This window comes from Anoplopoma fimbria, chromosome 12, assembly GCF_027596085.1.
Source record: "Anoplopoma fimbria isolate UVic2021 breed Golden Eagle Sablefish chromosome 12, Afim_UVic_2022, whole genome shotgun sequence".
NCBI classification, from domain to species: Eukaryota; Metazoa; Chordata; class Actinopteri; order Perciformes; family Anoplopomatidae; genus Anoplopoma; species Anoplopoma fimbria.
In genome coordinates, this window is record NC_072460.1 from 3,252,347 (window position 1) to 3,278,710 (window position 26,364).

The 26,364-nt window shown below is 41.2% G+C and overlaps 1 protein-coding gene across 4 annotated transcripts in view; it reads right to left on the reverse strand.

Annotated features, from left to right (window-relative positions):
* Positions 1-336: 336 nt before the first annotated feature.
* mtor (mechanistic target of rapamycin kinase) overlaps positions 337-26,364 on the reverse strand; it is an 81,726-nt gene continuing 55,698 nt past the window's right edge. For 2 of the 4 annotated variants that reach the window (XM_054608455.1, XM_054608453.1), the window contains 24 exons: positions 23,310-23,435; positions 22,535-22,666; positions 18,019-18,134; positions 14,077-14,194; positions 13,422-13,610; positions 13,031-13,131; positions 12,759-12,855; positions 12,348-12,446; positions 12,116-12,238; positions 11,415-11,597; positions 10,582-10,716; positions 9,222-9,396; positions 7,553-7,688; positions 7,167-7,314; positions 4,578-4,700; positions 4,132-4,214; positions 3,971-4,043; positions 3,804-3,878; positions 3,111-3,246; positions 2,198-2,263; positions 2,027-2,107; positions 1,686-1,766; positions 1,204-1,309; positions 337-918 (listed from right to left, as the gene is read on the reverse strand). In XM_054608455.1, the coding sequence (XP_054464430.1) occupies positions 903-918; positions 1,204-1,309; positions 1,686-1,766; positions 2,027-2,107; positions 2,198-2,263; positions 3,111-3,246; positions 3,804-3,878; positions 3,971-4,043; positions 4,132-4,214; positions 4,578-4,700; positions 7,167-7,314; positions 7,553-7,688; positions 9,222-9,396; positions 10,582-10,716; positions 11,415-11,597; positions 12,116-12,238; positions 12,348-12,446; positions 12,759-12,855; positions 13,031-13,131; positions 13,422-13,610; positions 14,077-14,194; positions 18,019-18,134; positions 22,535-22,666; positions 23,310-23,435 (2,718 nt within the window). In that variant the 3' untranslated portion in view covers positions 337-902. Of the gene's footprint in view, positions 919-1,203; positions 1,310-1,685; positions 1,767-2,026; positions 2,108-2,197; positions 2,264-3,110; positions 3,247-3,803; positions 3,879-3,970; positions 4,044-4,131; positions 4,215-4,577; positions 4,701-7,166; positions 7,315-7,552; positions 7,689-9,221; positions 9,397-10,581; positions 10,717-11,414; positions 11,598-12,115; positions 12,239-12,347; positions 12,447-12,758; positions 12,856-13,030; positions 13,159-13,421; positions 13,611-14,076; positions 14,195-18,018; positions 18,135-22,534; positions 22,667-23,309; positions 23,436-26,364 lie in introns of all 4 variants that reach the window. The other 2 variants (XM_054608454.1, XM_054608451.1) reach the window with 1 other exon arrangement.

The window sequence follows — 26,364 nt, forward strand, 5'->3', positions numbered from 1 at the left end:
TCTGTGAATGACTGCATCTCCCGGTGGTCTTAAAGATGAGGATAAATATAGAGTAGCTGCTGTTACAGAACGAGCAGCCTTATCTCAAATTGGGAGCAAATGTTCAAAAATCTAAAGTATTTTTGTCCTTTTTTTTGTCTGGTTTTTAGATGAGAATCTAGTCCGATCTCATCATCTCTGGCCTGATGAGTGCATCCTCTAAAAATATTTCCTGAAAGGATGGAGGAGGATCTTGTTAGGAGTCAGAGTGCCCTCTGTGGGCATAGAAGAAAAACAAAGGGAGTGTTACATCACATGCCTTTTAAAAGAGAGGGTTTTTTTATTTTTAAATGTCTTTTAAATTTATTTTCAAACTCGGTAGGTGTGACAAGCTCGACCCAAACGGACATCACGTACTGTCAAATGAACACAGTGCGGTCGCAGTGGTTTCTGTACAGGGTTTAATGGCACACATACAGTACATTATGATCCTCTCAAATCAAACATTACTTGTGATGAGTAGACTTAATAAGAATGTTTAAGTTAATTATTGAAATCGGTCACATTAATAGACAATGATACAACGGACTGGTGGGTTTTTAATACAGTGTGTGCAGTAAGAAATAACTTATTACAATATGGCCACCGTAGAAAGCTTTAGCAAACTGATTATGGTGTTAAAAGAGAGAAAAAGTCATTTGAAGCATTTTGAGTTAAATTATTTCTCATAACCTCAAAACAGGTTGAATGAAAAGTTGAATGATTCTACAGCAATAACAAAACAATACATCCTTCTCAAAAACTCTGCACTGCGTGGCTGAAGCACTTTCTTTTGGATAAATATCTGAGTCGAGTGCTTCTTCTTGGTTTACCAGTGAGGGAAAAAATGTCAAGTGTGAGATTGTCTGCCGGAGGCGGTTTCTTCACCAAAATGGACACCTGTAGACAGAAAAAGTAATGATTCACAGATGTTTGTCTCGTTCTGCATCATTTTCTGTACACCAGATGTAGTGATGAAGTGTAATAAATTAAAAAATCTGGGAACTACTGTATGATCTGCGGATGGCATCATATAAACAACAACCAAAAACAAAAAGAAATCACCATCATTTAGGTTATATTTAACTGCTTTTAGGTGGATTCCTGCTGCCCTACATCACTGGTGTTATTAAATACAGAGGAAGAAAACACCAGGCATAATAACAATAACAGGTGAGTACTGACCATCCAATGTAGCACTGGCACAGGTTTTCATGGGATGTGGCTTGCTTGATGAGGAGCTCCACTTGTGTTGGTACGTCCAGTGTCTCATCGTGAGAGAAGTCTCGACCTGCAGGGAACAAACTCTCATCAGAACACCTGACCTTTACCAGAAGGCTTGGATCCCTTCTGTTTTCAAGGACTTCAATCAGTGACACCATTTTTAGGATTGTTCAGGACCTTTCCTCTACTGGAAAAGATGGTGGGTTAGTCTACAGTATGATGATAATAATAATGTGACTGAAAAAGGTAAAGTATGAATCAAACATAGGACCACTTTATGTTTCACTCTACAGCATTTCTGCACTGAAACAATGCACAAAAAAACCAATGTTCTTATTCCTAAAAGAATAAAACTTTTTTTACTTGGTAATTCACAATTTGACAAGATCAAAACTCAAAACAAATAGCAGCTTGGAGTGCTTGTTGAGTGCTGCAGAACTCACCTGTAAGTTTGTCTCTCACTCTGTTGATAATCTGAATGGCTTTCTTGTTGAGTGCCTCAGGTTGCACCGTGCCGTCTCCGACTAATAATAAAAAAACACAACATGGAGGTCACAAAAACTACTGCTACGACTTAAGAAACAGCAAAAGCAAGAGCTCTCTCTACGCCGAGCCTCTCTGCTGCTCAAATCAAAGTGGACTTAAGTGCTGCCTAACAATAGCACAGCAGTTACACCAATCATTTATGACAGCAAGAAAGCCTAGTGTTGTTGAGGGAGAAAAAAAACAACAGGAAAGGCTTCAACAAATAAACCATGGAAGACAGAATGAGCATGCGACTCACGGAAGGAGTGGATGGACTCGGGCACTGTGCTGCCGGCTTTCTTGTGTGTGGTCTCTCCAAGGTCTATTCCCTCAAGGGCCTCTGCAGAGGACACCACGCAGAAGCAGGTTTAAACATGTTCTTACATTATTAAGTAGAAAACACGCTGTACGGTTGCTGCTGCAGACTCACCCACTGACTGCCCGGCGGTGTAGGAGTCGGTCCTGGTGCGGGAACGCTTGGTGCCTTTGGTGTTTGCTGTGGATGAAACAGAAAAGGTGTGAGAGTGAGTCTTTCTTTCTTTCTTTTTTTCTTGACTCGACAATGGTTATAGTCCATTTCACATCCAGCGCACAGGAAGCAGCAGAATTGTTCCGACCTTTTTAACTGCAGAAGAAGGAAGCTTGTATACATCTAATCACCCATATGTTATGTTTCCTACAGCAAGAATACAATTTTCACCACACAGGGTTTCTTTAAGTCGGAAACCATGAACAGTAAAAAATACAAAGAAACGTGTACTCTAAATAGTACTTTTAGAAACAAATTTTCAGGATGATTTTTGTATGAATTTATACACATTTTAAATATCAAAGTAAATGCCTACAAATGATGTATGATTATTATTATGTGTTCAAATTAAAATTTTAAATACTGGCCTTCATTTTGAATAAACCTGATGAATGCTGCTAGTCTTGCTTAAAGGCACCCTGACGGTATTAGTGCCAGAGATATTCATTTCATTTTTTCACTTGAATTGAACCAACGACATTTAGACGTTCATACCACTTCTTTAAGCGTTTGGTCAATTTTCCTCCCAAAATAGACATTCATTCACAACCTGGAGCGCACTTCAGTTATTAATCCCCATCTGATTAAATGTAGTGCTTCAAACTCTTAACCACTTCAAAAAAAAAAAAGGAGTTTCTACTTTAAGTTGAGTCATTTGCTCTGACCCTCATGAAATTCTTCTGGGCTGAACCTTTTAATGTTCAGTGTATTGGTATTGTCATGTGATGCTGTCGTGGTTACTCCAGTCTACCACGTGTACTGAGGCCTTGACCATGCAGAATGTGCTGAAGGTGAGCAGCCGATGATCTCTTACTGTCCATGAGCCTCCAGTTGAGCAGCGGGTCGTAGACGAAGGCCTCCAATACGGCCATGACGCTGTCCCGGTGCTCCCTCAGCACCTCCATCACCGTGTGGCAGGTGATCCGGTAGTTACCGTCCAAGCCCGTCACCTGACATGCAGAGAGACGTAAACGTTACAGGTGGAAACAAACATCTCACAACATCTGAAGGGGAAGTTTGGTGTCTGCATATTAAAGAGAGGTCACTGTATCTGGTGGTTAAGAGCAGGATCCAATATGGTGTTTTCAGGTTCGGTGGAGGAGAAACCCTGTTGTTTGTATTTACACCCTTGAACAGTTCTTTGAAAAGCTTTTAAAAACGTCTCCAGTTGTTTAGGAGATTATACAATTTAAACCTCTTATAATATTTAATTTATTACTTCATGCTTTCATTTGTAATGCCTTTTTTTCTTTGCTCATCAAATGCAACACCCAGTGAGTCATTATTTCTTATAAAACGCTGCACAATTGAAAAACATTGTTGTTTTGCTGTAAATAGAGAAGACCGTGGAGAAATGGCTCTGAAAGGATTCAGTTTAAGTCCAATGGGAGTCAATTTGGCTTTAACGTGGGGGACTCATTCAATAGATTGGTGTGCTACAGAGGTTAGCTTTTCTTTTTACACTACTACAACATAAAGAATTTATCACAGCAGAAGAGTTGCATACCTCCATGGCATTGGTCAGCATCCTCGTCAGTCTGAATGGGATCTTTTCAGGGAACTTCTCTCTTGTCATGGCGACCTTTTGAAGGTTGTAATTGGGGTCAGTAAGTCTTGGATAAGTGAAAAACATTAATATGTGGATAATGTATTGAAAAGAAAATCTCCTCTCACCTCAAAACAGTCTCCAAAGTCAATGTGGAGGATCTTGCCGCTTAACCGGTCTAACATCAAGTTGGATGGATGCCTGGAGGATAGAAACATCATCTCCTTGTTAATGTCTTATGATGATTGTCATTATCATAACAATGTGTTTTTGTGGTTGAGAAACTCACCTGTCACCCAGTCCGAGGATGTAGCCCACCATGGACATCACAGCCAGGGAGCGGGTGTAATTGGTCCTCCTGTCGAACCACACCTGGAGGAGAGATGACATCTGCTTTATGACAGCACTGAAGCAGAACGGTGTGGAAAATGACACAGAACCCAGAAAAACTGATTCTTCGGGGAAAACCAAAAAAATGTTTCTGTATTTCCCAAAATAATAAAAAAAACTTAAGTGATAAGTGTTTCCTCTGCATTAAATGAGAACCTTTACAAAATACACTGCCGGTCAAGCATCTGGGGAACAATGTTAACTTATAGACCTGCATGTTATCTTTTCTACAACTGAATATTTGACCAGAGAACCACTTAAATGTGAGGAAGGATGCTGCAAAGATCAAGGACTCTCAAATCATCCTCCGCTGTGCCGACAGAGTAGAGACGCAGAGCATCTCACCTCAGAGCTGGGGCTCTTCAGCCACAAGAGCTTGGCCAGGTCGTCTCCAGCCGTGTTGTTGACGGCGTGCTCAAACACCTCCACCTTCTCCATCAGCGTCAGGTGGTCGTAGTCTGGGGCCATCTGGAGGAAACAAAGCCCATTACAGACACAGACTTGAATAAAAAGATTATGATGCCGTGAGTTTAGACACAATTTAAGGCTTTAAACTTGTTCAGTGCCAATTACAAGTGAAGGATACTGGATTCTGCATCTCAATTAAAAATGAAAACTCAAATTACTTCTTGATGGGGCATAAATATGAAGTCCCCAGAGTGATCAAAATGTCATCACGTCCTTGACAACAGAGTCTGATGTAATTTCAGTTACCATGGCAAGCGCAATTTCCAGAAGATGATTAAAATACTTTCATGTTGGTGTTAACATGTTCACACGTCTACATTAACTTTGCTTTCTGCTGAATTTCACCTTAAATGAACCACCGTTACTGTGTGATGTGCTTTTGAGGTTAATATATTATTGAATGAATAAGAGATCAATTAAGTTGATAGACTTTTCATACAGAATGTTTACGGTCTTTGTTATATACACTACAGTGACAATTAATTAATCCAAGCTAAAGCAATCAACTTGTTAATGTAATTACAGCTAATAGGTTGTGTTAATACTGAAGTATAAACTGGTTTCAGGTCATGTGGAATTAGAAACGGGGTAATTATTTGGAGAGGAAATGCATTAGTAACTTTGGAAGTGTTTGCCCTGAAGGTGTGTATGACAGCAGAGTTCACTGCAAACTTGAGGCAGAACTAAAAAACAACCAGAATAATACTTTCAATTTAATGAGCTGTTGAGTTTTTGGGTTTGAGAAAGAAACACAGTGAATCTCCAAAAGACTACAATCTATCATTGTCTCACTCCACCATCTGCTTCATGTTACATCTAAAGCTGATGGATGGCCTGGCTCATTGACTGGTCAACTTAATATCTTGCCATTTAGAAGGCTTAAACTGAACGCAACACATCATTAATAACACTATTAGTAAATTAAAAATAAAATCGGAGTCTTGTTCAAAACGTGCCAGCAGGAGAACATTTGTTCAAAGAGCCAGTTCCATTATGCTTATTGGTTTTAGTCATATTTTAGTCACCTTTTCCCTTTCCTTTTCCTAGCCTTGTGTAAAATGATTATATTGAATGTTTCAGTCAGTCTAGCCAAAATCAATAATTTCTTCATTTAAGTCCAACTTACTTTGCGCAAGATTTTATATTATATTATCTGATGGAAAACACAGCTTGAATGATTAAGACTACAGCTTTGCTACTCCGAGTCCTCCTGTTTAGGGTCATTAACGATGTGCAGGTTGGTCGCTATGAGAGCCGATCTGAAAGAACCCGACCCGACCCATAAACTTTATGCATTTTAGGAGCACAATTGTCAGGACTGAGGACTAACACAAGAAGGACAGAGACGGACTGAGCACCTACAACATGTCAGCATCCTATTTTAGACCTATAACATTAAACTCTGCTGTAGCCTTGATGTTTCTTCTTCTGTGTACAGTTCTTAATCAAACCACTCTCTGTGAAGCTTTTTGCACAGCGGATGTCTGGGTCTTAACCCGCTCCGTCTCTGCTCTGTCATCGTCACTTTCACTTCCTATTGTGACATTTTCACCAGGGAAGATTTTGCATGTGTGTGTGTGTGTGTGTGTGTGCTCTCTATGCCTGATTGGGAATATCTGAGGCGAAGATATCATGTTTATTCATGACAATTAAGGGCCTGTGAATGTGTTGTCATTAAAGAGTAATTGGTATTCATCTTTATAATCACGGAAAACAGACGCTTCCTCAGCTTTGATGAATCTAGTTAGTATTGAGTATCAAATTGACACACAATTCATGAATGAGACCACTGTCGGCTCAGAGGAGTTAATAACATGCTAGAACATTAGCTCATTTACGTATAGATGTGTAAGCATAATTAGGATCTGTCCAGGGAATGGACTGTAATTGTTTCTAACATTTTAATGCTGCTAGGCGAGCTAACTGAAACTGAGTAAACTGTGCTGTAACAATGTTAACAAACACATATGTTGGCAGGTCATTTATATTCAGACTGTTTTTAGTTCAAATGTAGGAGGGATGCATGCATTTATCAGCCGAGCATAAGTGTGCCCTGGCTAAGTGTTGGTTTTTATGGATGGCGGAGGTTGTAAAAAATGCTAAAATGGGGTGAATTATAGCAGCCGCACAAGTAGAGTCTATGTGTGGTAAACACTGTTCCTAATTGCCTTTACATTTATATGTAATCACATTTAATTCCAGAACACAAACACGTTTGTTGTTGTTGATATTTTCCATGTAAAAGGAGGTTATCGTAAAGGTTGTTCCATAAATTTGTATGATTGAATTTGTGCTCATTCAAACACAGGGTAATGAAATGCTGAATGACTTCAACACATGTCCCTGGCACAAAAGGAGTAAAAATAACAGCAACAACTAAGTAACAACATCGGCAACAACAAAAACATTGGTATCAGCTAAAATGGTATTTTTAACAACAGTATCGGACGGTTCGTGGATCCTCACCCTGAGCATGATGCGATGTTCAATGTTGAGCAATATCTTCTTCTTCTCTCTGTAGTCTCTGATGAGGGCGTGCAGGGTGTCACAGTGGGGCACCCAGCCAATCAGGCCTGAGTTGGTGGACAGGGGGATCACGGCGTAGCGCTGAATGCTAATGAACCCAACACACAGAAAAGACAAACAAACGCACAATTCATTGTCAAGGTTTCAATACCTTTTTTTTCAACTTAATGTCAAGAAATGTAAGAATATGTGTGTGTGCTCCAGACAAGTGTGAGGTGTACTGTACCTCAGAGTCTGTGTGTGTGTGTGTGTGTGTGTGTGTGTGTGTGTGTGTGTGTGTGTGTGTGTGTGTGTGTGTGTGTGTGTGTGTGTGTGTGTGTGTGTACCTGAGGTTCTTGCGCAAGGACGCTGGGTCGTTGGCCAGCAGTGTGTTGACCAGACCGAACAGCTGCATGACTCTCTCATCCTGCCTCAGGTCCTCATGGCCCTTCAACAGGAACATGAACTCGTGGCCATTACTGCCTGCAGAGGGCGCCACACAACACAGCATTGATGCACTGCTCTTAAAAAGGGTTGAGGGATTATATAAGAAGGGTTATATGGTTGGATCTGGCAGTACTGGCTGTTCTCTCCAGGGTGCTCCCCTGCTGCTCTGCAGCTGCATCTCCATTACCTTCGCCTGAAGCAATGCCTAGGGAGCTTTAGCAGGCGGCAATAAATGATTTCATTTGAACCCTGTCGCTCCCAGAGTAAGCTTGCTTCCCATAATCCCTCGCATAATGGCAGCCCTTGGGTTTGGAATGGCACTCCAGAACGACAGATATGATGGGTTTTGGTGAAATAACCACAAAAATAACCTGCCGTGGGAAAAGAGCCCCACAAACACACGGCTTCATAAGTACACACTGGAAGTACCTTGTGAAGTTCACGTGAAGTTCTGTTGACCGCGGCCAAGACATTTAATCCATCAACTCACGGAGAGAGGAAAGTATGTATCTGTGCACTGGATGAACTGTGACATCAAATAAATCCTCTTCAGTACAAATCAGTTGAGTAAAAAGTGAGGAAAGTTATTTAACTTATCTGAAGTACAGATGATGTCACTTGTCTAATTGTTCCACTATCCTATACCGTCCTCAGTATTCTCAGCAGGTCACACTACAATGATTTTAGCAACACTGGAATTATCATACCACTTTAATGGAGTTAACCGATACTTCCGTTGGAAGGAGTCCGACCGAGTCACTGCTTTATCCTCCGTCTGCTCCTAATGACAATCCCAGTGAGCAATGTATTGCGTGTCACTGGGGGGACCGAGCGTTACTGACAGTAAATCCCAGCTGCCTGTACTGGGTGACAGGTCTTAATCTGAAGTCGTGCTCCAGGGGTCAGTTGATTTATTGGCCATCATCTTTTACAGAGTACGTTGTGTAACACTGATGGAATACATCAGAAAAAGGTACACTGTGCAGTAGAAAAGAGTGAAGTGGAGCGAACCATTTGTGATTGATAATCTGAGGATTTGGCTTCTAGACGAGGTTACTTTTATAGTGCTGTGCCAGTTTAGAAGCACCCCGGTGTCATATTTCATATCGCAAAGCAGAGCAGGGCATTAAATGTCAGAATTATTTATTTCTTTATTCAAATGAATGCCGGTGGACGGTGTTGGGAGGATTCCTGGCGAACCGATCTGACCTGCATGCACCATTTTTCACCAGAGAGAAAATGATAATATCCATGACTTAAAACTAGTTTATTTCTTTTTGGTGATTGGGATTAATTTAGGTAGTAAATGGATCACAGTTTAATCTTGCTTCTGCTTGTAAAGAAACTTTTAATTCTGGTGTTTTATCCACACACAGAACTTTGCCATGAATTCAAGATAAATAGTGGCCTTTGAGCTGTTTGGCTAAATATTCTATTAATATTGAATTTTCTCTAATGCGGTAGCCCTGCGCCTTCTGGAAGCATCCGACTACAGATGCTCTTTCATCTATTTTCCTAAGATAATGGGTACAGAGCCACAAGGCCTACGCGATTTCCTCCTTATCTTACCCATGATGGTGAGTTTGCGTGGGCGCTGCTTGGAGGTGATGACCTGCAGGGAGGCGGCGATGGATTGGATGCGGATGATAGGCTGGTTGGGGTCATAGGTGCCTGGTACAGCCAGCTCCAGGTCCCGGCACATCAGCAGCTTTGGAGACACGTATTGGAGCTCCAGGGAGGTCAGCTGCGGGGAAAGTTGATGAGGTGGAGATGTAAACACAGCAAGAGGCAATTAGTCTGTTGTGTAACTAAAAAAGATGGACTGTTAAAACAGCTCCTGCCAACAGTGTTAAAGACACTGGCTCGTATCCAAGTTGGGTCTTATGTGCAAAAATCTCTCTGTAGCACTTCACTCTCTATGTATCCATCACTAAATGCATTCTCTGCATTCAATCGGTGATTAAAACGGCATTAAATCCATTTAAATGCTTTTGCAGTTGAATGTATGGTTACTTCATCACAGCCTCAGCCTGCTGAGGATCTGCCGTTTGGATGCAACCTGCAGAGGGTTTATTTCTATGTTAATGCCCAGAGGTGGAATGAAATGCTCCCGGCATCTTATGATGTCTCTGTGTATTTCATGCTGCTTACTGTAGTGTCAAAGCAGGGAGCATCCCCGACAGCGGGACCACGCAACAATGTCAAATAGTATTGCCGTCTCCATTTGCTATGTGAGGCGAGAGCTCTTGAAATGTCGTTCTTCAACAGCGCAATGATCGCTGCGAGGAACGACATCTATCGAGTCAATTTCACCTGTGTAAATAAAGTTTAAGCCCTCTGGTCATGAATTAGCAAACTGACTTTGAGTAGGCCACCAAGGCAAATGGCTGGATATGGATACAGTGTTTCCATGTGATAGCTTGTGTGTATACAGGTCATAATGGGAATATTAATGCGCAAATAAGCATATCCATATGTCTGGGATGTAAGAGCCTTTGTAAGAGCATTTAGATACTAAGTGTATCAAAATCTTTGGTCAAGGAAAAGGTAATTTAATTATCTAGAAAAGACCTGTCTGCTTTTAAAAAGAGCTATGCTTTCCCATGATGCTCTGCCATTCCTCTTTGACTTCCATCATCCCTCTGTCTCATCTTTCAACACTATTTTGGCATTTTGTTTACTGAATTCACTTAAAAGAAAGTACACACATATTACCTGCCATGAGTTCACATAAAGAGTCATGACGTAAAAAGGCAAAAACATATCCCATCACACCCTGGTGGACATAGGGATGCAGAACTGGTGGGATGTCAGCTCTAATTTTACCGGGAGGTTGAGAGTCTTTACAACCATGTACATACAGTAATCCTAAAAGGAGGTTTTTAAGAGTACAACCGATTCAGTGCCATGACTGCGTAGTTTCACTCACCTGTTGCAGCTGTTTGGAAATGCGTCTGAACACATGGTAGTAGAGGTCCCAGGCCTGGGTCAGGTCTTTGACGTTTCCAGAGCGCATGTACTTCCTGCACCAGTCCTGAGCCTCCATCAAGTCCCTGCCGTAAGCCTGTGGCATGAAGTGAGACAAATACACTCTGTCCTTGTTCAAATGACTCATTCAATTAAACGAAAAATGGTTTGCCAAAGCGGGACTATAAAACTGAATGTCACGGCATTAAACATTACTGTTCCAACTTGATTAATCCAGGGTTTTACTAAGTATTTTGTTTTTAATGGCGCACATCTGCAAAAGGCAGCCTGAATGGAAACATGTGATGCTGCATGTGCAGAGAGCTAAGGTCACTGGTTTGACTTATGGCTGTGAAGTAAATATCCTTTGTACAAACTCACACTTATTGTGTAGTGACTAAATTTACATAGTTTATTTGACAATGCCTATAAAAATAATCATACATTGTTTTCAGGGTTGATTTACAGTGTGTTAATGAAGCATTGTTTTTTACTTATCAACAGTAAAGACTAATGCGAGAGGGAAAACCAATCTCTACTGATGTAATTGAAGTACATTCAGTTGACAAAGCATTATTTACTTTTTTCACCTCTTGGGAACTAAATTTAGGAACTTAATATGGAACTCAACGTCCCTTTAGTGCATTTGTATTTGAGTTTCTATAACAAGCAAGTTAAAAGAAACTCCTTTTAAATTGTGGTGCAACTTTTAATCTATGTCGAACAGGTGTCATGCAGAGGCTTAAGTTTGTGGTGTAAACTCAAAATTCAACACAAATCTAAGATGGCACGCACCTGGTTAAAAGAGGTCTCCTTGAGGGTCTGCGGTCCCCTCTCCATCATGGCATGTAGAGGCTCCAGCACAGCGAACATGCCCTTGACGTTGCGCTCACCGAAGTAAAGACGCGACGCCTCTTCAAGGCCCTCGTGCCACATCTCGTGCCACAAGATGGCCACCCGGATAAGCTCCTCACTCACCTGGGTGAAGAAAGATGAATAGTGAGAAGGTCAGAATGATACTGCACCTCAAAGCTAAAGGGTATAAGATATCAGGCATCTGGTCTGCTTGGATATCATCTACATCATTTTATACATTCTTTCATTCTTTGCATTTTATTGTTACCGAAAAGTGGTAGAGGAAGAAGTTCTGATTTTCTTGTATAGATTGATGAACATCTCTAATGCTGCCATTTTTTTTGTATTGGACCAAAGACTAAACGTGAATGTAAGACATAAAGATGAGGAGACGAGGAGGACAAGCTATTTTTTGATAATTCATGTCAGCATAAGTAAAAAAAACAAAAAAAAACTAAAAATCATTGTAGGTTCATTGATCAACAGTTACTGTAAATGGAGACGAAGCAATGGAGAAAATGTATTCTGCAGGGACAAAACCGACAAACAGAACTTTACCCTCAAGAACAAACCTTTACTAATTAAAGGAGGAAGATGATTTTATTGAGTAATGATAAATAGCAATATCTAATCTTCTTTACCATGATGGCCTGCTGAACCAGAGCGTTGCAGTGTTCACACATGTTCTTCAAGATCTTGTTAGCAGCATTGTGGCGGGCTGTGGTGGTGGACTTGGAGGCCACGGTCAGTGGGTAGATCAAAGCCTGGAGGGGAACGCAGAGAACAATCCACAATCACCGACAGTACTGCTTTTAGTTACCACAAAATATGTGTTTCTTGGTTCTGAGACAGCGGTAGTGTGAGAAGACTCACTTGAGGATGATACCGTCCGATGTCTGTAAGCAGCTGGTGGATGAGGCGACCCACCAGGGCTCGAGGAGTGTCAATTCGAGCGATGAGCTGAGGGATCACCTGCACAGGCAGAGACATGATGGAATAAAACCTCAGTGACCTGGATTTACTTGTGTAATATAAAAGATAGCATCAATACCACAAGTGCTTGAATCAGCAAGAACTAACAATAGAGTGTTTTCAAATCTTTTCTTTTAAAAATATAGTTTATCATTAAGGAGACGACACGCTGTTGAAACCTTTATGCATCATTTATAGGATTCCTTTAACACTTCTTTATCTCTAGGCTAACTACTTTTGTGTGTGTGTGTGTGTGTGTGTGTGTGTGTGTGTGTGTGTGTGTGTGTGTGTGTGTGTGTGTGTGTGTTTTACCTGTAGCCAGGTGTCTATTTGAATGGTCTTGATACCCTCCACCAGGGCTTCGTTCACTTCAGGCCAATGGCCGTAGTCAAACCATAGAGTGAGAACCCTGAACAATACAAAAAAGCAGTGCCTAGTTAATAAGGATCATGAAATCACACCCGCAATCACAACAAAACCACTAGAGGTCCTCCTATCCCCACACACCATTTCTGCTGGGCTGTCCATGAACATGGGTGCTGTCAGTTTGCTTGGACTACCCGCCCTTCAGTAGCTTAACTCACCTGAGTGTGTCCTGCAGGTTATTGCCTCTGGAGAGGGAAATGGAGCGGAAGAAACCTTGAACTGCAGGAACCGTGTAGAGGAGCAGTGTCTTCGAGAGGTCCTGCGGAGGGTCAGCAAACAGCGGATGCTTTTCATGCAAGAAAGAAGTTGTTAAGGAGAGCACAGTCAATATAATTCAGGGTTCAAAATTCATGATTTTATTACTGGGGACAGAGGAGATTAACCAAAACGGAAAGTTGATTTTGCAGGGACTCTGTCGCAGCTTTAAAATGATGCTTTCTGCGTAATTATTTCTGCATTGGTTGGACTTGGAGTGCTAGGAGAGGAGAAGAGCACTGAACATCCGATGTGCATGGGTGTGAAGGGGGCTTAATTGATGATGACTCTCACCTCATTGATCTTCTTCTGTCCCGGTGAGGGCACAGGACTGTGGTCGGTGCTGTCAACCTCGCTGTCGCTGTTGCTGGCTTCGCTGTTAGCACTGGCCGCGCCAGGGTGGCGCAGCTCGTCGCGTCCTTGGTTCTGGTGTTTGTAGTGCAGAACCGCCTCAAAGTTCATCACCGCCCAGGCGTGCCAGGCCTGCGGAAAGACGACACTAACTGAGTGAAACCGGATATGAAATGGTGACTGGAAATGACTTGCATGTTTGTGCAGGATGACATTTTCCAGTTTACTGGTCTGTCATTATTCTCATGCGAACATATAAGTTGGAGCTGAAGTTAGTGAGGAGCAGTATGTGGGTATAGTGACATATTTGTAGTTTGCAGCACAGTCATGGACAAGAGAATGCAGAGATGTTCTGACCTCATAAAGCAACAGAAGAGCACCATGAGTATAAAAATCTAACGATCATAATAAACGAGTCTCGCACACAGACAAGAACAAAAAACATGGCATGTTTTGTTAGAGGGCAATAAAATGGGTTCTCAAGTTTTCCTATTGATGCATCAGTGTCGGGGCAACCTCCTGCCGACACAGCTGGGATTTTAGTGCGGCAAGGGTGAAGTCAAAAGTGAAAGGTTAGAGTTAAAAGGGAGATGCTGACCTTGTACCAGTTGCGGTCATGCTCTGTGGAATGGCTGTAATACTGCAGAACCTTCGGGATGGTGCTCTCGTTGATGCCCTGCAGACTGAGCTGCCACTCACCCAGCTTTAGGAAACATCTACGGAAAGAAAAGGGGTAAATAGAAAGACATGAGCGGGACAATTCATTCCTCAACGTTTATAAAACTGAACGCTAACAATGAACCTCCTATGACAAGCCTCTATTCTATAAATAATAAACACACTTACTGACATTTTCTGGCAATCAAAAGAAAAACATTTAAACCTTTTGAGACAATAAAAGTTACTGAGGTCAAAGGGCAATGTTGGTCACAAAGGCGCTGCAACAACTAGTTCAATGATTTAGTGACAAAGAAATACGGGCACAAGTCACAAAGTAACTACGCCAGGAGTTTAAAACCATGCTTATTGTTTTCATTGTGTATAGAGAGCTGGCAGTGACATTTACTCATCCCAAGGGCAGTCAATTTAAACAGAGCCAGATACAGAAACAGTTTGATATCGTGCAGGCATTTATCATAAGTATCACTACTGAAAGCAGCAGTGTGTTTATCTGCTGAAAGGTTCTGGGATCACAGCCGGAGATTTTCAATCATCGAAACAATTCTCCTTTAATTTAACCCGACTGTGAGCTTTGTGGCTCTATCCGTCACACACACACACACACACACACACACAGCTTACAGTATGAAATATGAAAACTAGCTGTGTTTGGAGCGGCCAAGATGTTAAATTTACACGCAACTACACTAAACTGAGGGACTGGCAAGCGCTGAATTGTCAACCCATCAGTGAGCAGTCTGAATGCTGTTTGAGGAGCACCTCTAATGAGTTCTTTGGGATTATGTGATTTCCTCCGAGTGCTTTTCCATGCGAGCGCACAGTTTGGGTTCAGCGCATCTGGGCCAAACTGTTTCCGTAAACTGTTAGCAGGGTTGAATTTTTGGGGAAGAGGCGGGAGCTGGACGTGGTAATTTTTGGGACGCTGGAAAAACATGTTTATTTAGAACAGTGACAACAGGGGTTATTGATCTCACGTAAAAGAGCACCGAAATTCCACTGGATTCTCTTGGGGAGAGAGTGGAGGCGTCCACGTGACTGAGTGGATGCGAGCGTCTGACTGAGCGGTCCAGGTGTGCTCCATACCACACTGCCGACCTGTTTTCATGAAAGTGTGTCAGCACGTCTGCGGAGCACCCGTCCTGACTGACATTATACAGGTGTTTTCCCCCTCAACATGCATTCCTCAGACAGACAGAGTCACTGTCTGGATGCATAAATGAAAAAAAAGCCCCCTTCTGCCTGTTGTCACGCTTGTGTGTTGCCATGTATGATTTATGAGATGGGAGGATGCACATGACTGCCGTGTGTTTGTGTACAAGACCAGATGAGACTTCTGTATGATTTACTGTACATAGGATAGGATTATACCTGTCTGCTCCCGGGTCACTCCTCTTGCTTGTTTTGAGTCGTTTTAACAACACGATACACCAACAACAACTATCAAACCTAAATGAGACAGCTTACGATATCCTCCTCAAATATTTTCATGAGCCCACAAGAGCATGCAAACAACTTCTGTAAGACTTTGAAGTGATTCCCGGCAATTTCGGGGGGGGGGGGATACGAAACTTTCCATTCTCTAATCCCCCAAAATCAGCGTCTGAGAACACATGGTAGCTATTTCAATGTCACGTTTTTTTTCCAAAAATCCAGTGTCGTGTTGACAACTGCTTGAAAACAGACTCCAAACAGCTTCTTATCCCACAGCGAGGTGAGGCGATCAGAGTGGAAAGATGCCAAGACTGTGCCAGGGCTGTTAGGTGAAGAGCACAACAACCCAGAGTGGGAGTTAAAGATGCAGACACACCCGGTGCTTTGATACCTGTGGGCACCGTGCCATGTTTGGTTTGTGATAAGTAGCTGTGTAGGACAAACTGCCAAATGGGATCTTTTTTTTATTGAGACGTTTGGGGTGAGACATTCAGAGAATCTGTCCAGCTTTGAAAAAGACCGCAGCACGCCAACAGACTATCAAAGAAGGTGTTGAGCCACAGTGGGTTATGCTCACGGAAAAGAAGCACAACACGACCCTGTGTGTTTACAACACGAGGGTCGTGCTTTGTGTTTCCTACATCGTGCTAGAGAGGATGTATGGAGGCTGGGACAGAGGTACATCTGAGATTTAACGCTACTGAACCCCATCTAAATGCATGATGACACATTGGCATTACTTTGTGTGAACTTGACCTCCTCAGAGGAGCTTCACTGGATATATGTACCTGAGTCAGTCTTATCTCTGCATCCAACTGAAGAGATACAGTGGGTTTTTTTCAAAGCGCCTAATGTTTTAAATCTATCTTAATACTTGTAAAAGCTATTTAATTCTTAGTTTGATTGATGTTTCCGTGTCATGAAATATGAGGAACAACATATTAGTTTGAACATTGCTCCCCTCCTTCTGTCCCTCTGTTATGGGAACTCAACCGCTTGCTGTATTGTGATAGAACTTTTAGTACTTTCCTTAACTGGTGACTGTTCTTCGTGAGGTTAGCAGGTAAAAGCATCAGGTGCTGAACACTGCTCACTATCCCACAAACCAAAACTCCAAAGAGAAGTTTCTCAGATATTTTTCTATATTCACTAACTCCACTCAAACATGCTGCTTCTGACTGATCCGATGTCCCCTCGTTCTGTTAAAATGCATTTGACCACATGATGTGCAGGTGGTACTAATTAGTCTCTGCCTGGATAAGGAATCAAGAAATTCTAATGTCAAAACTACTTTGTGGTCATGTAAAACTTAAAGATTTCAGATTTAGTGAATTTTTCTTTCTCCATAACAATCTACTGAATTAAATACTTGACTTAGTTTTGGAGTAAGCCTTTGAGATTACAACTAATTAGACAAAAAAGTAATTTGTCTTGCAAGTTATTATCAAATGACAGTGAAAAATGTCTGGAATTATATCTGCATATAATATCTTCCCTATGGAAGCCTTGCGAGCCAAATGAGAACAATAAGATGGTGGCTAATTTTAAAGTCTCATCTATATCATTTTCTCTCCTGTGTTTACGATTTAAGAATAAGTGGGAAAAAAATTAAATAAGAATCAGGACAATCTTTTTAAGTTCCTTGTTTTTTTTCAGTGAAACCAGTTGGGCTAATTTTTTTTTAATTACTAACTTTTCATCTGTGAAAGTAGGTAAAAAATAAAGTTTTGGCAGGTGATATTTCTTTTACCCATTTTTAAGATTGTTTAGTATGTACTTATTATTATTATAGTGATACTTATTTTGTCCACAAGAGGCTAAGGTGCAACACTACCCCATGTTTTAAATAGGATGGAAACCATACATTTTTTCATACGGGTGAGTTTAAATTTCTCCATGCACTCTACACACAAGGTACATATATTTTGTGTTAACAAGTTACGTCAATTAAAACTCACCTCAACATGAATGCTTTTAGTCCTATCTAGAACATGGGGTCGTGATGCACTTGCGCCTCTTGTGGCCGAAATGTGTACTACAAATACATACATCTTAAGAATATGATTGTGAAGTTAAAAAATAAATAAAAAGTTCCTAAAAAAGCTTTTTCCACCAACCTGTTTCACAAAGAAATTTACTTAGAAAAATGATCCTGGCAAAACGTTTTTTTCCCCTCTCAGGACTTAATTACATCCATTATTAAATACTGAAAATGTCCGGACGGGTATAAAGACACCTGATATCCACCACAGACTGTTTGACTTGTCATACTGTAGTAAGAAAAGCACAGGTGTTACTAATAATGTTAACGAGGGCTCTACTGTCCCAGTAATTCGCCATTCACACCTGTGCTTTTCCTACTGTGACATGTGAAAAGGGCTCATTGGGTTTTGAGCTGCTGCTACTGTACTTTCAGAAAAGGGCAGACCTGGCCATCAGTTTGTGGAGCTCCTGCTTGTGCTGCTGGTCCTCGGCTGCGATGGCGTGCTGGGCTTGCTGCTGCATCCCTTGCACAAAGTGCTGCATGTGCTGGAAGGCATCGATCTGGAGAGATACAAAACCAAAGGTAGGTTAAGACTGCGTCACTGAGAGAAATACGATTCAAAAGTCAAAGTGATCTTTTCTGAAATCACTTTGAGTTGAATGCTAACATGTGATTTGTGACAAACGGTGAACAGGCCGTGGTAAATTGTCGAGGACACTATGTTCTCATACTCAATATTTATCTGCCTGTCCTGCCAGAAGTGACACATCTATGTGCTATTTGTTATCATCATCTTACTGCCCCTACAGAGCCGACCGTCATTTTAATTCTGGGCCGACCAACAACAATGATAATTCCGATCTTATCAGTGTTGCTGGAATCATGGAAGATCCTCTGCTGTCATGGTTACACTGTTTTTTGTAACTTGAACTTATATTTCAGACGACTGTGATGTTGCTGTCTGATCTGAGCAAACTAGAGGCAGCCTTGCCCAAATTTGCGATGTCATCCACTATGGAGAAAATAAGGGACGGAAAAACTGTGAGCATGAGACGTGATCCAGTTGGCATATTTGCATATTGTTGCAGACAAAACTCTTCAGGGTCCAATTGGTAAGTCTCGCTTTTGCTTCTAATCCATTGCCCCTAATAAATGACCCACTTTTGCATCTTTTCAGGCATGTGTGCTGGGTGGACAGTGAATGTGTCCTTCCCAGATGTGTGTTTGTGTGTGTGAGTTTCAATATATTCTGAAATTTCTTGTGAGCAGGGCAGCTGGCCCAAGTAACAGCAACGCTTATGCTCACACTTACCTAAGTCCCCTAATGAGACCTGCGCTCTGGAGCCACAAACACTATTCAACACCTGGCAATAAATGCCGGTGTGTTTATGTGTGTTTTTGGGGGGGGGGTATATATACTGTATGTGAGTGGGTGTGTTTGTGTGTGCATGGAAGACGAATGGCACAGGGCAGAGTGGTTCAATCCCAGGTTGCTCTGGCTCTCTTGGCCGGGGTTCTTGTGCCGGCAATCAGCCACAGAAACCACAGAAAGCACAAACCGTTCAGCAAAAACATTGGCATTTATTATTATTACTAATTTTAAGTAAGGCTTACTTCATCCGCTGTTGCCATGGATAAAAAGGAATAACAACAATATTGAATTAAAAGTAACAGTTGAGTTGGTTTTACTGAAACCCAGGCTTTCAATATGGAAGATTAAAACTTCTCAGAATTGACACAAGACCAAGGTATTTGTAAGTTGATACAGGATTCCAAATAATGAATGCAAATTTAACCAAACTCCACTCTATTTGTGAGGGCCTGCAATTCCTGAAATACTGTAGCTATGTCAGATCTGTCAATTCAGAAGAACACTTGCAAATCTCACTAATTACATTACAATACAATAAACCAGAATTGCCTACCAGGGTGGAAATTCCACGAGGCGAGTTTCCTCAAACGATAAAGTCGCTGTGGGCACATCTAGAAAATATACTCTGTTTTTTCAGAGATGCTCCCCTGGGCCTCCGTGGGATCCACACTTATTGTTAAAGTACGAACAAATGAGTTAATGTGTGCAGCTGGATCAACCCCTAATCCCAACCTTTACACACCCACATTCAACCATAAATGGTCAATGCAAAGCACCGTATTAATGCTTTTGCATAGGAATGAGCCTACTGATCACTCGTTCTTTACGCTGAATCATGGCAATATTATGATAGTCCTAACAGTGCCAGTGGTATCTATCGTGCAGCATTACACAACGCTAAAACCAGTGGTATCTACCATCCTGGATATCATTTTAAAAAGGAGCTTTGATAGATGTACATTTATTTATTTATTCTATGGCATTATTTTTTGGACTGATAATGAGGATATGGAATGATTGTACGAGAGCCGTCACTGGCTTTATTTCCACACTTTGCTAATTTACACAAACCACATGTGCAGGGGGTGAGAATTTCCCAGGTGAGGTGACTGGAGAAGGTGTGTGACAGTCCCAGCGGTAACTCCTCTGCTCCAGTGAGCTCTGAGACTCGCATAGGACTGATGCTTTCATTTTATGTGTGCAGAATGCTGAATCTGTCCCATCTGTTCATGGCAAAGATTTTACTCAGAAAAACTTTAAAAAACTAGAACCATACTCGATGATATATGCACAGTATTAGAAGTTTATTGGCAACTACTGAAGCTCTGTTCTGCAATTCTTTAACACTAGTTTGCGCGTATAATGATAATTATATCAGCTGCTCTTCAGCTGACCACGAGTTTCCATAGTTTGGCCTTCTCCTTTGTGCTGAGGAGAGCAGACAGCGCTGATGAAATATTAAGCTAAAATGAATTTGAGGTTTATATTGGTTTATATCTTTTACAATTGAAATGTGCTTATGGAATAGTTATAGCTCACTAGTACAATCACAAAGAAAACTGATTAAGAGGATCTATAAGTGCAAGGTAACCTGTGCTATGAAGATAAATGAAATGTGTGAAGGGCAACATTGTAACTGTAATGATGCCTCTCTCATTTAATGTCTACACTATGGCGTCAATTCACCACCTCACCATCGCCAATTTTGCCTCTCTCCAAAATGTTTGTTTGCATGGGTCAGAGTTTACGTAGTAGTGCACACATTCTCCCGTTAAGTTTGTTTTTATGGACCCGTTTTGTGCATACGCAATAGTTAGAAATGATACCCCAGAACCATACCAAGGTAAAAAAAGTTCACCGTTTCCACAAGTGTTAAGAGGTTGTTTTCTATTTTAAAATATTAATTATTTTGTCTTGGCCACATTGATTTCTATGTTTGAAGGGCTTCAGTGTGGAACAGATCGGCAGCTTCACCTCGTGGGTCTGTTTTCTGTAGACGGCCAACAAAGGCCAGGTCATCAGCATATTTAAACAACCTGAAACAATTCTCACTGATCATGAATTCACTGTCAAAAAGAGAGAATAGCACAAGAGGAATAACACGGCCTTGTGGGCAGCCTGAGCTCACAGTGAGTACGTCTGACATGCTCCCCCTGACACAGACCCTCTGTGGGCAGCAGGAGAGAAAGTCTCTGATCCAGAGAACTAACACTATATAGATGTTGAGATCAATGAGCCTTTTATTGTGTTTCAAAGCTGAGCTAAAATCCACAAGTAGAACTCTGGTATATCCTTTAGGATGCACAAAGTGATTTGTAGCTGTATTAGGCAGAGTCAGAACAGAGCGGCCTGTGCCTCTGTTGTGGTTCTAAGCAAACTGGAGCGGATCCAGCACTGTGCCCACAAGTGGCTGGCCAAAACTTGTTCAATGGTTTTACACAATATGGAGGTTATGTCCAATAGTCCAAGATCATTTGGCGTATTTGCACATAGCTTTTTTGGTACAGGCCTTATTTTTGAGAGTTTCCATGATTTTAGCACTGCACATGTGTCTAGGAGGGACTTAAACAACCTTGAAACAAGTGTTTTTTTTAGTTGAGGGGCATAGTCTTAAAGAAGAAAGGCAAGGCCAATGTCTGATTCAGTTTGAAACACTTACAATTTTAAAATCAGCATCAGTTACATTATGGTGGTAGGGGGGTCTATCTGAAAGCAAATTTACACAATATAACCTTTTGGCTAGCTACATGCATATACAACAGTGTACTTCATTCACAAGAATTTGCCTTTTACAACAGCCAGTCCTCATTATGTTGTCAAATGGTGTTGTTGTTCAAGTTTAACGTTTTATATTTGACACAAGCTTCTTTTTTCAGAAGGCTTTTTATTGTTAAAGTTACCTAAAGTGACTCTACTCCCCTACATATATAATAATAGTTCTAGGAAGAACATTTTTTTTTATGCTTAGCCATTATTAATGATCATAAAACACATCTTCGAGGTCCCGGTGGGATTGATTCATTAAGCTTGACAATACAATCACTAGGCTGGTTGCAATTTCTTTTTTCCTTTTTACAGATGTAGATGTTGGTGTTAATGTTTCTCAGACTGTTTCCCCCATAACATAGAATTAATTAGCTGTTTATGTCACTAATGTTCCAGTGATTTAAACTCTCCCTATCTGGAAAATTTGAAACTCTGATTGTTGCCTCATGTTGCACTAAACACTTCCCATATAACAGTAATGAGGATCAGAACTCTTTAGAAGCTCACATGTTGCCCTTCGCTGTGTATCTTAAAAATGCAACACCTGTTCTTTTGTCAAGTACAATGACATATATACACATTTATTTTAAATAGGTAAATATTTGTCAACTATAACATGATGTACATCCTGTATATTCTGTCAACCTACCTCATGCATGTGGTGCAGTCTGCACAATTGTACCGTGTAAATTCCTTGCATGTGTAGACATACTGGGCCATTAAACTTATGATTCTGATATATGATAAATATATAAGCATTAAACTAAAGTGTACAACATTTTAATTATAAATCATCAACTCAACATGATTGTTTGCTCCTACCTTGCGGGCACTCTTCCACATGTACTTCATATAAGCGTATGTGACATGTGGGTGGGCCGTGGGCAGCGGGTGATCAAGTTGCTTGGAGGGGTCGACGCCCAGAAGGAGCACCAGGGTCTTATGGGCCAGTGCCTGGTGGGATGAAGAGGGCAACAGAAGCATACAAACCCAGGAGGTTATTAATGGCCCCGAGACAAAACGAGCTTGATTAAACTTCTACCTTCACATTTTATTCATTTTTTTAGACAAAAAAACGAACAAGTCAGAGCACGAGTAAGTGCTAAAGATTCAGTGAAGACAGAAAATGTTAAATGTCATTTTTTCCAACCCCTTGTAATCACATTTCTTGCTACATTTGACACCGGCCAATCACATCTCGCTTTGGGGATTCTGGCATTCTGTGTGTGCGTAGAAAGAAAAAAAATTGGCCTATATTCTGCCATCCCTTGCAATCAATTAGAACAACAGTGAAGCAAAGGAAGGAAAATTGCACCACTTTAATTGTGTAGATATGCGGGCTCGGGTTTCTAAACAGTGTGCTGTGTTATGTTCATCAGCGCCAACTTAAAACTGGTTGAAATTCATTTCATGGCTCCGCTTAATGGTTGCACTTAACTCCGTCAGAGCTCGACTTCCCTTTTCCGTTTGACAAGTCTGATTTAATCAACTCTGATTTATTCCTCCTCAATGTTATGGGACTGTAATAATTATGCATGATCAGGGATCCGATACGAGACTACAAAGAGGCTTTGTAGAAATATGTCAATGTACTGACCAGGCGTCCGCTCTTGCCACAGAGGCTGGCATACTTCAACCAAGTCCTCATGTCCTCGTGGGGGCTGATGACAAGCGATCTGACCATCAGGATCCTTTGCCAGTCCTCTACGATGCGCTGACATCCCTGGAGGAAAAACACACAAAGAACACAAGGGACAGACGGTTAGACGCATTACCCTTTTGTTACTCCCCTCAAAGAGAGCAACATACTCGTTAAAACTCAAGAGAATGAACACATGTGAGAGAGAGGGGCACAGTTGAAACCCAGGGGCTACTAACACAACCAGCGGTCCCCGTCTTAAACATGTCCACACGCGAGTACAAGAGCATGTGGCAGCAAAACCTCACAACCACAAGTCTGCATTCATACATTTATTACTACCATTAGCTGAATTTCTTGATCAAATATCCTCTAAACCCCAACCTCGACCTCATCTATCATTGTGATGTAACACAGTGCTGCAGTGATCGAGCTCTGATGAAAAAAGTCGTCGTATAATCCACTCTGTATGGTTTGAAGTCTAGAGGGGGGAGACAAAATAATATGAACTTTCATGATAAATTACCCTAATGTTACTTGATCGCATTTACAGACTCTGCTATAAGTAAGGGTCATAGTAGGTTCCATGGCAAATAGCAGCAAAAAACGAGGTCTTTAAATCAGTGCTGTGCTGATTTCTTTTTAACCAACAATACAGCTAACATAGTTTCCAAGACAAGACTACCCATCACCATCCAACACATGCTTACTTCATGGTTTAAGTCCCTTTCATTAAGCGTTGACCTTATTTGAAACTTATTTTAAGCCTTTTAGTAAGGTGTTAAAAGCTGAAGCTAGATGTAAATACTTCACTTTCTGAATGGGGCTAGCCATGAAGGGCTAACGGGCTGAGTGCAGATTAAATCTGGCAGAAGCTATGTTCATTGATGGGAAGTTTAGACTGGGTTTAACTGTTTGAGATCACAGACATCATTCTGCTGAGAAGCTATAAGGAGGGGGGAAATTATCTAGTTTAAGCATCTTGATAGAAAAGAACAGCCGTTATCATTGGGGCGTCATGGTGCACGAAGACGTGAACCATGAAACCACGACATTGTGAGTTTGAATCCAGCTGTGGATCATTGTCATCCCCCTTTCTTTCCTGAAACATTTCCTGTCTGCCTCCTCAATGTATACTATCGAGTAAGGACAAACATACAAAAAACATAAACAGACAAAGAACTATGTATCATGCTGGAGAATTGGTTTAACGCATAAAATGCAATTTTCTGCCGCAAGGGGTCTCTTAATCAAAGCAATAAAAAAAGACATTGTTGGTGACATTGGGAAGTAGCGTGGAATCATGGGTTGTTTTCACAACCCCTGCCTTCATAGAGGTCAGTCTCTCCCAGTTAGGATTCCTTCAGTTTTCATCATTCAGGAGGTTTTCACCTTGAGCCGAGCTGCTGTTAAGATTTAGTCAGCATGTTTATCTAATAATTTGAGATTCAGGCGTACAGGAGGTTTTCACCGGGAGTCAAATTATCCGCAGAGGTCCCCTCCTCTCCAAAACAAACCAACCCAGTGATTAAAATTGGTAAAACACTGAACAAAGAAGGTTCATATTCAAAATCAGTGTTCGGTGGAAAAGGTACGTCGAGGGGGCTTCGAGCTGAGGTGCGGCAAATGTTTATTCAGCTTGTTTCTCTGATAACTTTAAGATCCAGATTTACGATTACAAAGCTTCTACATAGGGTTACAATATATAGTCTAGTCTTTTTAAGACATTATAAAGTGGAAATGTTACATATTATACCTTTATTATATGGAAGTGGCGCAATAAAAGTGTGAGTTAAATGGTTTGAAATTGTGTGCTTAGAGGAGCACAGTAAACATGAGCAAAGGAAGAGGAGAAGCTGGATTCAAGAGATATAAATGTCTCATGATTTGCATTAGTGGAAGACACAGCAGGACACAAAAGCAGATCAATAGCTTTGAACAGCAACCTATTCAAACAGGTCAGCAAGGGGATAGAAGTGCAGGAACTCACTCTGACACATTTAGCCACAAGCGGTGGGGTGCAGCGTTTTCATACGCTCTCTACCATACCTCTAATCCTTTGAAGATCGAGAGACTGGCATTGAAAGAAAGGAGGGGGACAGTGACTCACAGACAGATGTGTGAGGTCAGCCTCCAATAAATCACTATAGAGAGAAGAAAACCCAGCTCAGGTGCCATTATGGGCTCTTCTGTTTTGCTCAAGAAGACCCCTCTTGATCCTAAATACCTCCCCCAACCAAACTCCGTCTGTTATGAATGGAAAAGGTTTAGATGTTCAAGAGTATCTTCATTTTACTGCACAGGGTTTGAATGTGTGTGTAAAGGTTTCCATTCGATGGTCAAGCTAATGACATAGAAACTTTTGAAATGTCAAAGGGGAATCAGTAAGAGTTAGGTGCATTTCTAACAGCTGGGCAGGAACAGGCAAATATAAATCGCCTTGGGCTGCAGCTAAGGTGAAGGATGATGCAAGTTTTGGGGAATTTCCAAGATGTCAGTAACATCTGAGCAGGATATGAAGGACAGGAATGCCAACAGGCAGAGAGAGTAAGCAGCATTTAAAACGCTGTGTCAAACTGCTTGGATGCCATGGTATCAGGAATGGTGCATCACAGGCTTTTCAGTTTTTCTGCCCGACTTAAATATTCTTTCCCCAACGTGCACAAACTAAGGCAGACGACTTTTCAAACAATAACATCTTGATTCAGCTGTAAAAAGGCCAACATGGAAACAATGAATCTTGAACAGTATCATCTTAGATCGGATGGCATATGTCTCAAATACCAAAGACTTGGCGGCACAATTTTTCTTCAACCGCTTGAGGATTTGTGGTTTTTCCCCCACGTCCTGATGTTCAACACTGTAATTCACAATTAATATTGATAATAACAGTAATCATAATCAGCCTCAGGAAGTAGGAAGTTTGGATGGGATTACAAAAAAAGAAAAAAAAAAAAGTCAGGGTTTCTTTTTTGAATATTCCTACAAGTGTAATTTCATGCAGGCAATGGCA